General features: G+C 37.9%; 1 protein-coding gene across 1 annotated transcript in view; it reads left to right on the top strand.

Moving 5' to 3' along the window:
* kif19 (kinesin family member 19) overlaps positions 1 to 14,567 on the top strand; it is a 46,467-nt gene that overhangs the window by 1,233 nt on the left and 30,667 nt on the right. The window contains exon 2 of the mRNA XM_053639152.1: positions 886 to 966. Within this exon, the coding sequence (XP_053495127.1) occupies positions 886 to 966 (81 nt within the window). The remainder of the gene's footprint in view (positions 1 to 885; positions 967 to 14,567) is intronic.

The following is a 14,567-nucleotide window of genomic DNA, read 5'->3' as shown; positions in this document are numbered from 1 at the left end:
ACAACTATACAACTTCTACCTTGAGCGCATATATCAATTATGTTATTACATAAGGATTATACAGGGTCTGAAAAGTCAGGAACCAATGGGAATATGTTGAGCAAAATCCATAAAAACATGATACAGCAGCAAAAACATGATATGCATAGTGCATAATGGTGAACTTGTAGAGCGTGTGTTCACAAAATTAAGTATATGTAGTTTTACTCTCATTGATTCCTGAGTTTTTGAACACCCTGTAATTGTAATCTATTTTTTACAACTAACTATGTGGCCGCTCATCGATCATATCATATTTTAGATCTAAATAAGCTTTCGTACTTTCCTATGCACCTGTACTCAATTCTAATGGCTCTGTTTCTACAACACCAAAATCAGGTTGTCAAACCTGGGTTGAATCTTCATCCTCTGAGAGTTGTGTGGTTGTTTCCCAGTAATCTTTTGACCCTGGACTGAATAATTCACATTGCCTGGTTCAGTTGCCTCTCCCTTTTTCCTCTACATGCAGCACTGAACTGGAGCAGCTCTCAATTATTGCAGCACCTTTGAACAGCTAGAGAGAATGTAGAGAGTGTACAGGCCAATTAAATGACCGTCTAACAGATTGAGTGGCTTCTTAAACTAATATAGCCCAAATTAGGCAATATTCAGTATTGGATCCATACCTCAAAATGAATTTAGATTTTATCAAAATGAAGGTGACTTATGGTGATGGTAATCATAAAAAAATATATTAGTTGAAAATTTTAATTATGCTTTGATATTTTTATTTGCTTCAGCATTTCCGTATCATGATTTGTATTTTGTTTATTTAACTAGGTTTCTCTACTGGGAATCTTTATTTCCTATATAATAATGATGGCTGTGTTCATGCTTCTTTCCTAGGTGGCTTTGCGAATCCGGCCTCTGAGCAATGTCGAGATAGAAGAAGGGGCTGCAATAGTAGCCCACAGAGTGGATGACCAGGTAAGAGTTTGGCATCCTTATGTGTGTATTGGCAACCTGATTTGTACGAAATTCCAACCAATGAAAGAGTTGTGAGTTGGTTCTTCTTTGATGTCATACGAAAGAAGTAATAAGAACAGGTACAACCACTAACACTGCTCGTACTTCTATCCTAACCCTTTATATCTGTTTAAACCACTTGAATATTCTATTGAAGTCATGTTTATGCATGATTTATATTTATGCACCATTAGAAATTAGATAGTTTGCTACATGTTACATCTTGTCACAACAAAGTGAACAAAAGATTTGGGATTGAGTTTAGTTTGAGTTTAGTTTGGCGTTTCTATCTGGAGTCTGTTGATGTTCTTTCACAAGAGGATCAAAGTCGTATGAGGAAAACAGGCCAGCATAACACTATCCAGGCTGTAGCCATGTTTCAAGAAGACAAGAATACATCAGCGTGACCTCAGATAATTTAATCACATTGTAAATCACTGGCAAGACATGAAAAAGTTAGAAAAGTATATATGTATTCAGATGCAATTGAAAGCCTCAATCTTTGTGCATGTCATAGATATAGCCGAAAATGGCCCAAGTATTTCAAGGCCCAAAAGTCAAATGTGGGTGGTGCCTTACAGTATCAGGGTCCCTGGTTTGATGCTGAGCTTGAGTTACAGTCTATGTGGAGTTTGCAAATCTCCTTGTATCTGCATGGACAGTTTCTTTCCACCTCAAAAAAAGCATGCTGGTAGGAGGATTGGCAATGCTAGATTGGCCCTAGATGTGAATCTTTGAGGACATGATTCCCTGTAATGGATCCACCTATTGGAAGATGAACGAATGAAAAGTAAAATGTGCTTGACTGGCCCAGTCTGCTAACATCACCCTGCACATTATTCTATTTGCTATGCTCTTATAAAATTGCAGTATATAAATTACTATATTGTTATATAACAGGTTGGTGAGCATGAAACAAACCTGGCCCGGGCAGTCGGGGCTGTAGCCCTGAATATTTTTTCTTTAACTGAAACACTAACATCTCACGCTGAGCAGGAAAACAAGGTGTGTGAATGTCTCTGAGTTCCAATTTACATAAACATGATATGAGCAGCGCATAAGGAACCTACTTTGCGTGGCACTGTAGGAGCTAAACCCATACAATGATATCTTAGTGTTGCCTCCTCTTGTCTTGCTACACCAAACTAGCCTAGTGTTAGATACAGACAAAAAATTTTAGATTTCATCAGTCTGGTAGTCCTGCACACAGTGAGAACCCAGAGGCAAGTTTTATGATAAATCAAACTTTCTGTCCAATTTTCAAATTAGCCCTCAAATGCAAGAAAACAGTGTATTTAGAATGATGTCTTAAAAAGATTTTTATGGAGAAGAATCTGGGCTCAGCCCCAGATGATTAACAGTCCATCTAATGCCCCTGTCTTCTAATAAAAATGTATCTCTTTACAAATTGCTGCTTAGCTCTTTAAACTCCCTGGACCATTTCATGGAGTATACATACATCACTCATGTTGTTACTACTTAGTTTTCCTATTTTTTTTCTGTATTTACTGAATAATTCATAGTAGTGACTGAATCATCTGCTTTTATATAAATAACTGTAGAATAAGATAGAACTGTAAAGGGTTAAGCTGCTGGTTGTTGTTGACATGAAAATACTCTTTTCTTTTGATTATTGAATTATTATATTTGTGTCATCATGACACTGGAGAACTAAATCAGAACACACTGTGTGAGTGCACGGACCAGCTGGAATAAATGAGTTTTTCAGATATTGTTTCACAACACAAGAGAAAGCACTGTTTGTAAAGCAACCATTGGACCCGAAGCCATTATCTGATACATTTAAGTGTTTGCCTGATTGTGGCTCAACCACTGAAAGGTCTCAAGCTGTATTAAAGGTCTGGATAATAATATATCAGAGGTAACCTAAGGTCTCTGACTGGAATATTTAACACATGACCAGAGGCTATGTAAGTGTCCGTTGTGCAACGATGCTGTCTACAGGTCAGGGCTGATTATTACCGCTATTAGTGGAATAAAGAGTGCAAAGCTCTGGGGTCTGAGTTATATTTAGGTAACACTATGGGAATAAATCCTTTCACACAGCTGTGATTACTTGCGGTAATTTAGCGATTGATAATGACAGTACTGACAAGGATGATGCTAGGTTTGAAAATAATTGGTCATGCGTAATGGTTGTTGCTATGTTGTTATAGTCATATGGTTAAGTAGCAGCATAGAGAGGAGACAAGATGTTAATTTGATTAGTAATGTTTGGAGTAGGGATGAAACAGTTACCGGTTTCACAATAAACCATGATAAAATTTTCAGATGGTTAGTATTACCATGTCACATTTAATTATCATCAAAACTGTACGCGATTATCATGATTTGTAAAACGCGCGGTAAATGCTGTCCACACACACCCAGCATGAGTCTGATTGACTCATTGACAACATTGTTTTTTGAGCGTGAAAACGGACGCTACAATTAAAAACTGAACACGTCTGCTCAATTCACCATGAGCCAAATGAGTCAGAGTTGCAGCACAGATCAGCAGTAGTCAGATTTTATTTATCACGTGACTGATAGGAAGAGTGAGGCGAGCTGACTGACAAGATGATGGCAGAAGATTTGGTTTAATATAAATATAAAGCGAGTTTTTCATTATACTGTTTTGTTGTTGTTGTGTTTTTCATTAAGAATAATAATGAACCCACCATTAAAGCAATTGCTGCCCCTGAAGTGGCGCTAATTCAAAAGCGGGAGTGAAATGAATATAGCCGCACGGGCATTCATAAGCGATTTAAAAGCGAGGGGGGACAGACTGGCATAAAGTTGGCTTGACGTTGGACATTCGATATTTGCAAATTAAGGGACGTTTCTAACTTCAATAGCATTTGAAGAGAATGACTTACAGTCATAAAACCAACTGAAAGTGTTCATGTGGGTGTCAGCTATAATGCACACCATTTAAAATTTGGCATGCATTTCACTACCAAATGGGCTCATACACAAAATATACCATAATTCAAAGCTCAATATCATTTGAAGAGAATCAGTCACAATATCTACTGTAAAGTGCTCATGTGGGTGGCAGCTATAATCACAAAAATTGTGATGTTTTTATACCGTATAGACTCAATGCACAAAATATACCATAATTTAAAGCTGTATGCTGTGTGCATAGCCTTACCTTTTTGTTGAAAGTGCAAACATGAGGATAATAATCATATTCTCATTCAATTCCCTCAATCTATATTAATATCCTTAATATATGTAGCTATCTAGCTCATGATATGTTATTATATATTTAGCCTAATCAGTTTCCTGGCAACAGAAACATGGGGTTGGGCAGCACATCAGAGTTTGTGCTTGCTCAATGGGCTAGCTAATATCTTACATTTATATGTCAGTGCCTGTTTATTAGTAAAGTTTATATTAATATAAATAAAAACACAAAAAAATAAAATTGACAAACAGACACATGGTCACTTTAATAACAGTTTATACACATTATCTACACTACTATATGTATTAAAGTTTGTGATTATAAGCAATAATATTGCAGTGGCTTAACAGTATTATCAATCAAACATGCTTTAGTATGATTACTTATTGTCTCTGTTCGAAAACACTTTGTGTCTCTAAATAGATATGCACATGCTCTGAGGTAAAAATGGTCATATTACTTAAGGATCTGAGACGTGTCCTGAGCCTACTTTAATTACGTAGTGTATTTGTGTTGGTACAGTGTCTGGGGCAGTTTGTGTACATCAGAGCGCTTAAGAGTCCACAAGGCAAACAGGTTATGTGAGAGGTGACGGGGTTTTGCTTGCAGCGATTAGCAGCACACACAAGGGCTTATAGGTTTTGCATTGTGTTTGTGCAACCACATGATTGGACGTGACGGAGAGAGACACAACCTGTGATCCCAATGATTTCTCAGTTACACAAACACACACACACACACACACACACACACACACACACACATACAGATAATCACTCAGAAAAATGCCTCAAAGATAGCACAAGCACAGATTCATATTCATGGAAATGTAAATATTTTTGAAATATCTCAGTGGTTAAGACAGTGGACTCCTGATCGGAAGATCCTGAGTTCAAATCCCAGCACTACCAACCTGCCACTGCTGGGCCCCTGAGCAAGGCCCTCAATTCTCAACTGCTCAGCTGTATAAAATGAGATAAAATGTAAGTCGCTCTGGGTAAGGGCGTCTGCCAAATGCCATAAATGTAATGTAATGTAAATGAAATTGTAAAATGTACACACACAACACAATAGAGCACACAGTACTCCCACCCTCATATCCTGCCACCTTTTAATCAAAATCAATTAGCCAGATTTGCTGACTGATCAAAACATCATGAGTGTAGTGTAGGCAACATGTACCATATGGCTCTGCACATCTTCAGGCAGGTTGAGCCAGATTAACTTCGTTTACAGGCAACACACTCTACTCTTTCCCCAAGAGGGAGAACTCTGAGGGCATAAGCCCCTTGAGTCTGAGCTCAGCCTTGGAGCTTTAGAGGGATTAGACAGCAGCCACCTGCTTCACTGCACCTGAGCAGCACACAACGCTGGCAGGATGCGTCGTAATTCTGTCATAATTCTGGCACAAGCTTGTCTTCATACTTTCATGCTATACATTTGATTTGTTTTTGAGATCATTTTGATGTTAGGGTTTGGGGTTGGTGTTAGTTAGAATACCTTTGAGCACTTGTTAATGATGTTTGGGATTTTAATAGGATTCTAATTATGTTGGTGTAAATGCAGAATACCTGTGGAACTACATCCTCCAATGATGATAAGATGTTCCTAATTACGGAAACCCCAGACTTGCAAGGACTTGCCTATGCCGACTCTGAGGAGTTATAAAGCTGCCTTATGGTTTTCCTGTACGATCCCCCAATCAGATGTTGTCATAGACATGACTGAGTTTTTATTGATGTGTTACTCACATGACAGCTTTTGTCTATTAGTCTTCATAAATTTATTATGGCTGTTTATATAACTATTTTACAGTAGGCAATCTCATATGCTTATGATAGTACTTTGTAGATATGAATTTTCCAACAGATGCATTTGTATTTATATAGAGGGTTGACGGTGCCATTAGCTGTTAAATGTCATGTGGAAGGATAATGGAAAGGAGTGGTAATGTAAACAAGCAAGGTGCTGAGTTGCCTCATTGATATGCATCATCAATGTGTAATGTCACACAGGTAAGTTCTGGTCTTCAAGCGTGAGATAAGGCATGTGCATCTATTAGAGCTTCGTAAAAATACAAGATGCTCCATCATATGGGTCAGCTCTTACTTACCTGTCATATAACTGTGCCATCGACTAGATACCAGTATTATAAATATTGTACTGTAAACAGTATTATTAAATGTTTTTGTTTTTATTTTATTTCGGGAAAAAAATTAAAAGCAAAAAACAACCCAAGTTATAAACTTTTTTTTTACCCTCCTTGCAATAATATGCATATTCAGCTCTAAAAGTATCAATGATGAATATTTAAACATATTGAAAAATATGAATTTCTATAGTATCCACCTTATTCACTATTAAAATGCTCAATATTTCAATCGATGAACTCAGTTTCCCAGAACGCACCGCGGCCTACAGACATGGATGCCCCTACTACACTTCCCAGAATCCACTACTGCTGATACTTTCCCAATCACCGGACTTCTGATTGCATTCACCTGTTCCCAATCACCCAAACATTTAAAAACAGACCCTGTGTCTAAAATCTGTACTGTGATGGTACCTACTACTCTTGAGTCAGCAGCTACTGCTTGGCTGTTGATACAGTACGTTCTGCTCAGTATATGTGTAGTATGAATACAATCCAGACATACTATATCCACTATGTTAACACTGTCATGTGACCTACAACTTCAAACAAGCCATGCTGCATTCCGATATTTTTGATTCGGACAGCTCTTCTGCACCAGTCCTGTTGCCTTATGGGATAGCATAGTATCCATTGGTTCTGTATTGCAGAATCTTGGCAGAAGCAGTAAGTCATCTCGGTATTTCTCACCTACTGTTTTATGATTACTGAGAATTCTGACATACTATTCCTTTGGCGTACTGCTTTTCGCCTACTGTATGGTAGGGTAGTAGGGATAATTGGATGCGGCCAGATTCTCAAGCCACAAACAATAATTGTTGCCGTTGATTCTGTGATTGTTGTTCTGTTTCTGACTTTGATTGTTTCTTGGTTTTCGTGTTCTGAAGTTTCCCTGTGAATGCTGATTGCTGATCGCCTGACCTTTGCCTGTTCCCTGACTTTGACTTTGCCTAATGATTTGGATTTGACTGCCAGTCGTTTAATAAATAACTCTAACTGCACTCGCATCTGTCTCAACCTACTCTCTCTAACATGGGCATAAATACTGTACTATATGTCCATATAATACTGTTCATATTTCTCTTTTACAGGAAAAGACATAGTTTTAAAATTGCAAAGTGACAAAATGTCACTCAGAATAATCCTCCACAATACAATGGTTACATGACATTAAAATAAATAAATAAAATGAAGTCACACCAAAGGACAATTTTATAAATGTAACAAATTCTCTACTATTCCTTTTAACTAACACACACACATGTAAAGCCATAGTACATTGGTATATGATGACATACAGGGTTGGGAGGGTTACTTTAAAAATGTATTCAGTTACAAATTACTTCATAAAAAAATGTAATCAGTATTGTAATCCAAGTATCACAGTATGAAAGTAATGTAATCTGATTATTTTTGGATTACTTCAAGGTCATATATGTAAATAAAGTCAAGAGAAAATAAATATGATCTAAAATACTTTTATTTAGAGCTTATTTTATAGCTTAAAATATGTTCAATGTTTGGAGTTGTTTTAATTAAACAAACAAACAAATAAATAAATAAAAGATCACTGTCCCTGATGGGGGTAACATTACATCACAAAAGTTAGGGTGAACATATTTTGGTTTTCCAAAAAGAGGACACCTTTTTTTCTACCAGTGTCTTAACAGCGTTCAAAACAGTGTTATTATGAATGCAGACTTTAATACACTGAGAAAGACACACCATTAGCATCACATAAATATATATATATATATATATATATATATATATATATATATATATATATAAATAAAATTGGTTTCACTCTGCCTATGTATTACATTTCTTTCTTTCTTTCTTTTGAATGCTCATGGAATAAAATAAAATATTAGATGCCACGAGTGAACCTTCAGCCATCATTGACACATTTTAATGGCCGTGTAATACGAAGCAATGTGATAACATGAAATTAAAAATGACCTTATATGGGCGTGGACATTGTTTCGACTCTGGACTCAGGACGGCTTCATTTGCTGCTATTGTCACGCAACTGTTTGAAGCCGTACACAACAGCTCTTCACCTTAACACGTTCGCTGAGAGTAGGCCAATGGTCGAGAGGCAGGAATTTGGCCAATAGTTGCTGCAAGACTTTTATAATCGACCAATTGTTGTGCGAGAAGGCGAGAATTACAGAGACGGGTTAAAGCAACACAAATATGCACATACATGATACAGTATAGACCATAAGCATATCATAATGAAACTGAATCTTGGACATTATCTCAAATTTAGAAATCCCGGTCGGACACTTTTTTAAGGTCCGAAAAAGAGGACGTAATGTCACCCTAACAAAAGCATTTCAGTTTGTGTCAGAATTCTGCCAAATTAACTTTGCACAAAATATATTTGCGCATGCACCAGGAGGTTGCTCATATGAATCATGACTGGCAAGAGAGAACCAGAACTATAATCAAGCGGCTGTCTGTATTGTGTTATGTCAAAATATAAATTTCTTTTAAATGAAAAAAATTTGTAATCCTAATAGAATTCCATTTTTTTTTTTTACAAAATGTACCTGTAATCTAATTACTTTGTTTTTTGACGTAACTGTAATGGATTACAGTTACAGTTTTTTGTATCCTGTTTATGTAACGCCCTTACATGTATTCTATTACTCCCCAAGACTAATGGTATGTGGTAAAAAAACACTGAATTGAGTAATACCATGAATCAATGTACTTCAGTTATGTACTTAATTATAGATATTTTCTGTATTTTGTTAGAAGTTGAAGCAGCATTGCAAGAGAGCTTGGTGTTATATTAAAAACATATGGACGACCATCATTAAAATACAAACCAAAAGGAGAACCTTCTTTCTTTTCATTGAAACTAAATTCATACCCAAGCCATGCACTAGCAGAATATGCCTCAGTGATAGACAGAGTTTGATGGGCTGCTTTAAAGGACAGGTGTGACTGGGTGACTGACAGCTGTAAACACAGTGGATGGGGTTTGGAGATTGTGCCATTGTGTGTGACTGATATCCTGTTGCTTTTGGGGGGTGTTTACGGTAGTCCTCAGTAGGGTTACTGTGCTCTCTCTCTCTCTCTCTCTCTCTCTCTCTCTCTTTCTTTATCACTTTCTCTCTCTCTCTCACACACACACACACACACACACACACACACACATACAGATGCACATACAGAGGAGGAATGGTTTATAGGGAGGCCTCGTTGTCATGGTGATCCGTAGATAAGGTCAGAGGCATTGTTTGTTTTCTTTTTTCCTCCCCTCGTACAGTGGCATCCGTTCTGATGGACATGACAGACAGAGAGAGGAGGAGAAGAGAAAGGGCTGGAAACATCAAACACTATCTGATCCTTATGAAAGTTTAAAGATCCAGAGTGCACTACGTTGCACCTGTAACATTCTCACAGTGAAGATTCATCAATGACTTACTGTTAAACTTTGTGGTATTGTGTGATGTTTGTTTGGTATTGTGTCAGCCCAAATTCTGCTGGGCTTCTGATAGAAATAAATCTGCATATAGTTTGGAAAGGTTGAGCATAATTTCCTCAAGGGTCATCATATCCTGCACTCACGAGCACAAGTAATTTTACAGTCAAATTTGGACTGAAAAAGGACAAGCTGAGTGTGTAAGTGACAGACACAGAGAGAACAGTGAAGACAAATAGACAGAAATATCTCACACATCTTGGCCATAAAACAAAGAACTGTATTCATCTGGACTCAGCACGAACTTTACCTGAGAACGTGGCAAATTCCTCCCTTTGTAGGCAGCAAAGCAGCCTTTCCGAGTCATCTGTATTCGGTTTCTGCCGTCTTTCAGCTCCTCCTGTTTCTGAGTGCAGATTCAAATTGCGTTCACCTTGAGGTGGACAATACTGAGCAAGAGAGCAAGTCTGAGCAGAAAGGGAGCCAGTTTACTGCCACTAGGACCGGCAGTCATCTGTCCACTCCGATTAAAGAAGTTCTTTTCCAATTTAATTCTGGCCTGTTCCTTTGAAAGCCCTCTTCTTTTCTCTTAATCTGGCCAAATGTTCTCAGGGTCTCTGCTCAATGGCCGTGCTGTTGTGGCCTGGCATATTTTGGAGCGGATAATAATTACTTGTCACAAATTGGGCCAGCGAGGGCTGAACGAAGAGTCTCACCAAATAGTGTGTGGTGACTTTTATAGGTTTGGTGTTTGAATAGGCCCAGAGCTGGAGCAAGGAATAGCACTGCAAACAAAAACGGCCTTCAACAGGCATGATTTAGATTCGTTCCGGGCCAGGGAAATGCTGAGAGTTAGACCCAGAGCATTTACAGGTTTACTCTCGGTATTGTGTTTTTTATGGTTTGACTGCACTTCGTTTCCCCGTGCTTCTCTGTAAATGTCCTTCATTGCAGAGTTCTCTTTTTGTTTGTTGTTTATTATGGGTGGTGCATTTCCACAGCTCTTTAGCTCAAAACCTGGATTCCTACCACTACCTTGGCATCTCTGTTCTTGTGTCAGTTGAAAATGGATTAAGAACAGCTGTTATTATTTGCAACAATTATGGACTGTTTATTAACTTTCTCTGAGCTTTCTGGCAGGAATAGTCTTCTCAGAGTACCAGGGTAAGTTCACAGGAGCTACTTAAAGCCAAGAATATAAACACTCTGTTGGAGGCCTGACAGTATTAAAACCAGGTTAGGAAAAGTTGCTAGTGAATTTAAGGAGCCTGGAGAGAGAGGGGAACCAGGTTAATATGTAGTCATTAATAGACTGGTAACGTCTGAAAAAAGCCGCAGGGGGGTTCCTCAGAGTGGACTGCAAAATTTGTCCTCATTATGCACTACAGCCTCTCTCCCTCTTTTTTTCTTCTTTCACCCACTCATAATCAGATAAGTTGGGCTCTAGTGAAAAGATGTAACAGTTGAGGGGAGTTAAAGAGGCTTCTCCTGGCATATAAACCCCTCTCAGGAAGTCTCTGATAGAACTCTCCAACTGCCTATGATTATCTGAACATTCATCCTTGATGAGTGCTCTTATTTAATCATTGGGTGATATCTGATTGAGAGATTTTCTTTGTGGCTGTGTGGGTTTCCTCTGGGTTTTTTGGTTTCCTCCCACCTCCCAAAAACATGCAGTAAGTGGAAATTACCCCTAGGTGCAAATGAGCATGTGAATGTGTGTGTGTGTGTGCGTGTGTGTGTGTGTGTGTGTGTGTGTGTGTGTGTGTGTGTGTGTGTGTTCAGTTACTGAAGAGGAGTGAATAAAATAATGATAAAGGTGACTTTTTGATCTGAACATACATTATTTTTTCCTCAGTATCATTATGGACAAAAGAGTAAAATGTTCACTAACATGAGCTTAGTGATGCAAGAGTTTGTTTGCTAATGAGTGATTAAACAACAGGCATTGGTGCATGGTATCACTTGAGATGAAGCCACTTATTTGATGGTGTTGGCATGGTGTAACAAGGGACACAGTGAGGTTGGCTTGTAGTAGATAAACTCAGAGTGCACACTTAGCAGGTAGACTGAAGGAGAGATGAAGTTACTGAAGGAGCTACTGGCCCACAGAAAAATAGACTTCGTTTGAGAGCATTTTGGTTTCTAAACCTGGGCGGCTGTGGCTCAGGTGGTAGAGCAGGTTGTCCACTAATCGTAGGGTTGGCGGTTCGATTCCTGGCCCACGTGACTCCACATACTGAAGTGTCCTTGGGCAAGACGTTGAACCCCAATTTGCTCCTGATGGAAAGTTAGTGCCTTGCATGGCAGCTCTGCTACCATTGGTGTGTGTGCGAATGGGTGAAAAGAGACACAGTGTAAAGCGCTATATAAGTGTGCCATTTACCAAATGTTCCTAAACTTAAAACCTTTTTAACCTTTTTGCAATGTCAGCATAATTTGCTTGAGTCAAAAAAAGATAAAATCATTCAAATCATTCACTGCATGCAAGCACATAATTTTGTGTTGTTACAATAATTGATAAATAGAGATTATACAGCGTATAAGAGTTACTTTTACAGAATTTTTTGTGGGCCATTGTGGTCTCTGGTGTGTATGTGGCCATCACGGCTGATATTACATACTGTATTTCATTTTATATCGGTATTACATATAGAACCTGAGACGCTTCACTGGTACTTAGGTGAACAAACATCTATCACTTTATAACTTTTGGGAAAAAAACTTTAAAGTTTTTCATCAATTACCTTTTTTCTTCAAAACAATCTACATGAGTGTTTACTCCTCAGTGAGTGAATTATATTGGATTAAAAAAAAATCAGTGGAACTCCTTATTTACTTGCGTTATATACTACACTAATGATCAATTATAAAATTAGATTGTATTGGCAGGGTGTTTATGACCAACTGTATGTCCAGTGTATTATTTAATGGATTAGGCTGTTCTCTCTGCGTGACTAATTAATGCATTTACCCAAGCCCCAGGTTGGCCGCCTTCTGCTCAACCAAACAGGAAGAGAGAGAGAATAAGGGAGAAGGGCAGAAAGAATGGAGAGATGTTGTGATGGCCACATACACACCAGAGACCTCAGAGAGCAAAAACAACAGGACCACAAAAACAGTCCTGCGTGTATGACTTACACAACATGGTTCTTTGTTTAAATTAGCAACTATGTGCAAACACTCCCCACTGTTGTCCATTGAGATGGAGTGTATTTTTTTCAAGTATTCGTACACTAATTAATGATGGCCAGTTTTGTAGAGAAGATCTCTGTTTCTGTAGGTAAGATCTCCTTTCACTCTATGGTTTTACAAACCACACATTAAACATTTGGAGAAAGATACAACAGCAGAATTGGTTTTAAAAGACTTTAAAACAACAACAACAACAACAACAAAAAACAACAAAAAACACCCCCAGGTTTCTGCATTTATATTTGTCTCACACTTCTGCAAAAGGCCAGATGAGCCCTTCTTAATACGCTCCCAGCACACTTCACACCTTCTTAGTGATGATTAGAATACTTATTAGTATTACTATAGGGTATTTACACGTGCACACACTTTTGCAGCTATTCATCCTTAGTATGATAAGTAGTCATTTTACCACTTCCTGCTTCAGAACAATGAAACAATGCTGGGGGTTTTCCCCATAATTTCCTCCTTTAAGTCCATTGATGGGAGCTGTGAGAGATGCATTAAGTTACTGTGGCCTGGTAGCAAAGACAAAAATGAAAAACTATGCCAATTTTCATAGGACAGTGTCAAACACCATTTACAGAATAGACTTATTCTACTTGTTACCCAGATGAGGATGGGTTCCCTTCTGAGTCGGGTTCCTCTCAAGGTTTCTTCCTCTTAAAACATCTTATCTAGTTTTTCCTTGCCACCGTCGCCACTCAGTGGCTTGCTCAGTTGGGATAAATTCACGCCTTTAATATCTGTATACCATGTTGATATTTCTGTAAAGCTGCTTTGAGACAATGTCTATTGTAAAAAGCGCTATACAAATAAAATTGAATTGAATTGAACTTATAGTCCATGCAGGATGAAATATTGCAATATCTGCAATATTTGGCAGAGCTTATGCATTTCTTCAGCAGATTTAGGCCAAGATGTGATGTCATCACAGTGCACATTCAGCCAAAGCTGTCTTCGGTTCATGTTCGTTGAACATGAGTACAACTAAACTATTTACCAATAAACATCACAGTGAAAGACCGTGCAAAACAATTTCATACAACAGTAATTTCGCCAATTCAATTAGTTGTCTGCAAAAGAGCACAAAACCTCGTCAAATTTTGAAAAAAGGCCACAGCAAAATTAAGCATTTTTAGTTGCAACAATCATAAAAAAATTCTTGTATGGACTGACAGCTACAATTTTGATAGTAGAATTTATTATAGAAGGAATAATGAATGATGCGGCCCAAAGTTGATTATCTTCCTTTAACAGCACATCCTGAAGTGTTTTATTCCTCTTATACCAAAGCAGTTTGCTAATCATGGCTGTTTTTTATTTGTTAAACAACATGTCATGCATTTTATCCATTTATAGTTACATTTAATGTTGTGGAATGTTTACAAAACATGTTAGTTCATGTCACTTGCATTATAACAGTTTTCCCATGGTGGAAAACATTATAGTTTTATGTCTGATTTTTACGAAGCACTGACTCTGGAGGCTCCTTCCAAAAAAATGTTAAATAAATATATCCTCACAGAAAACATGTCTCCTAGAATGAGTGCATTAATATAAACCTGTGATTTGCTTTGCAG

Source organism: Ictalurus furcatus, chromosome 13 (genome assembly GCF_023375685.1).
Source record: "Ictalurus furcatus strain D&B chromosome 13, Billie_1.0, whole genome shotgun sequence".
Lineage (NCBI taxonomy): Eukaryota > Metazoa > Chordata > Actinopteri > Siluriformes > Ictaluridae > Ictalurus > Ictalurus furcatus.
This window is presented reverse-complemented; position numbering and strand designations above follow the sequence as displayed.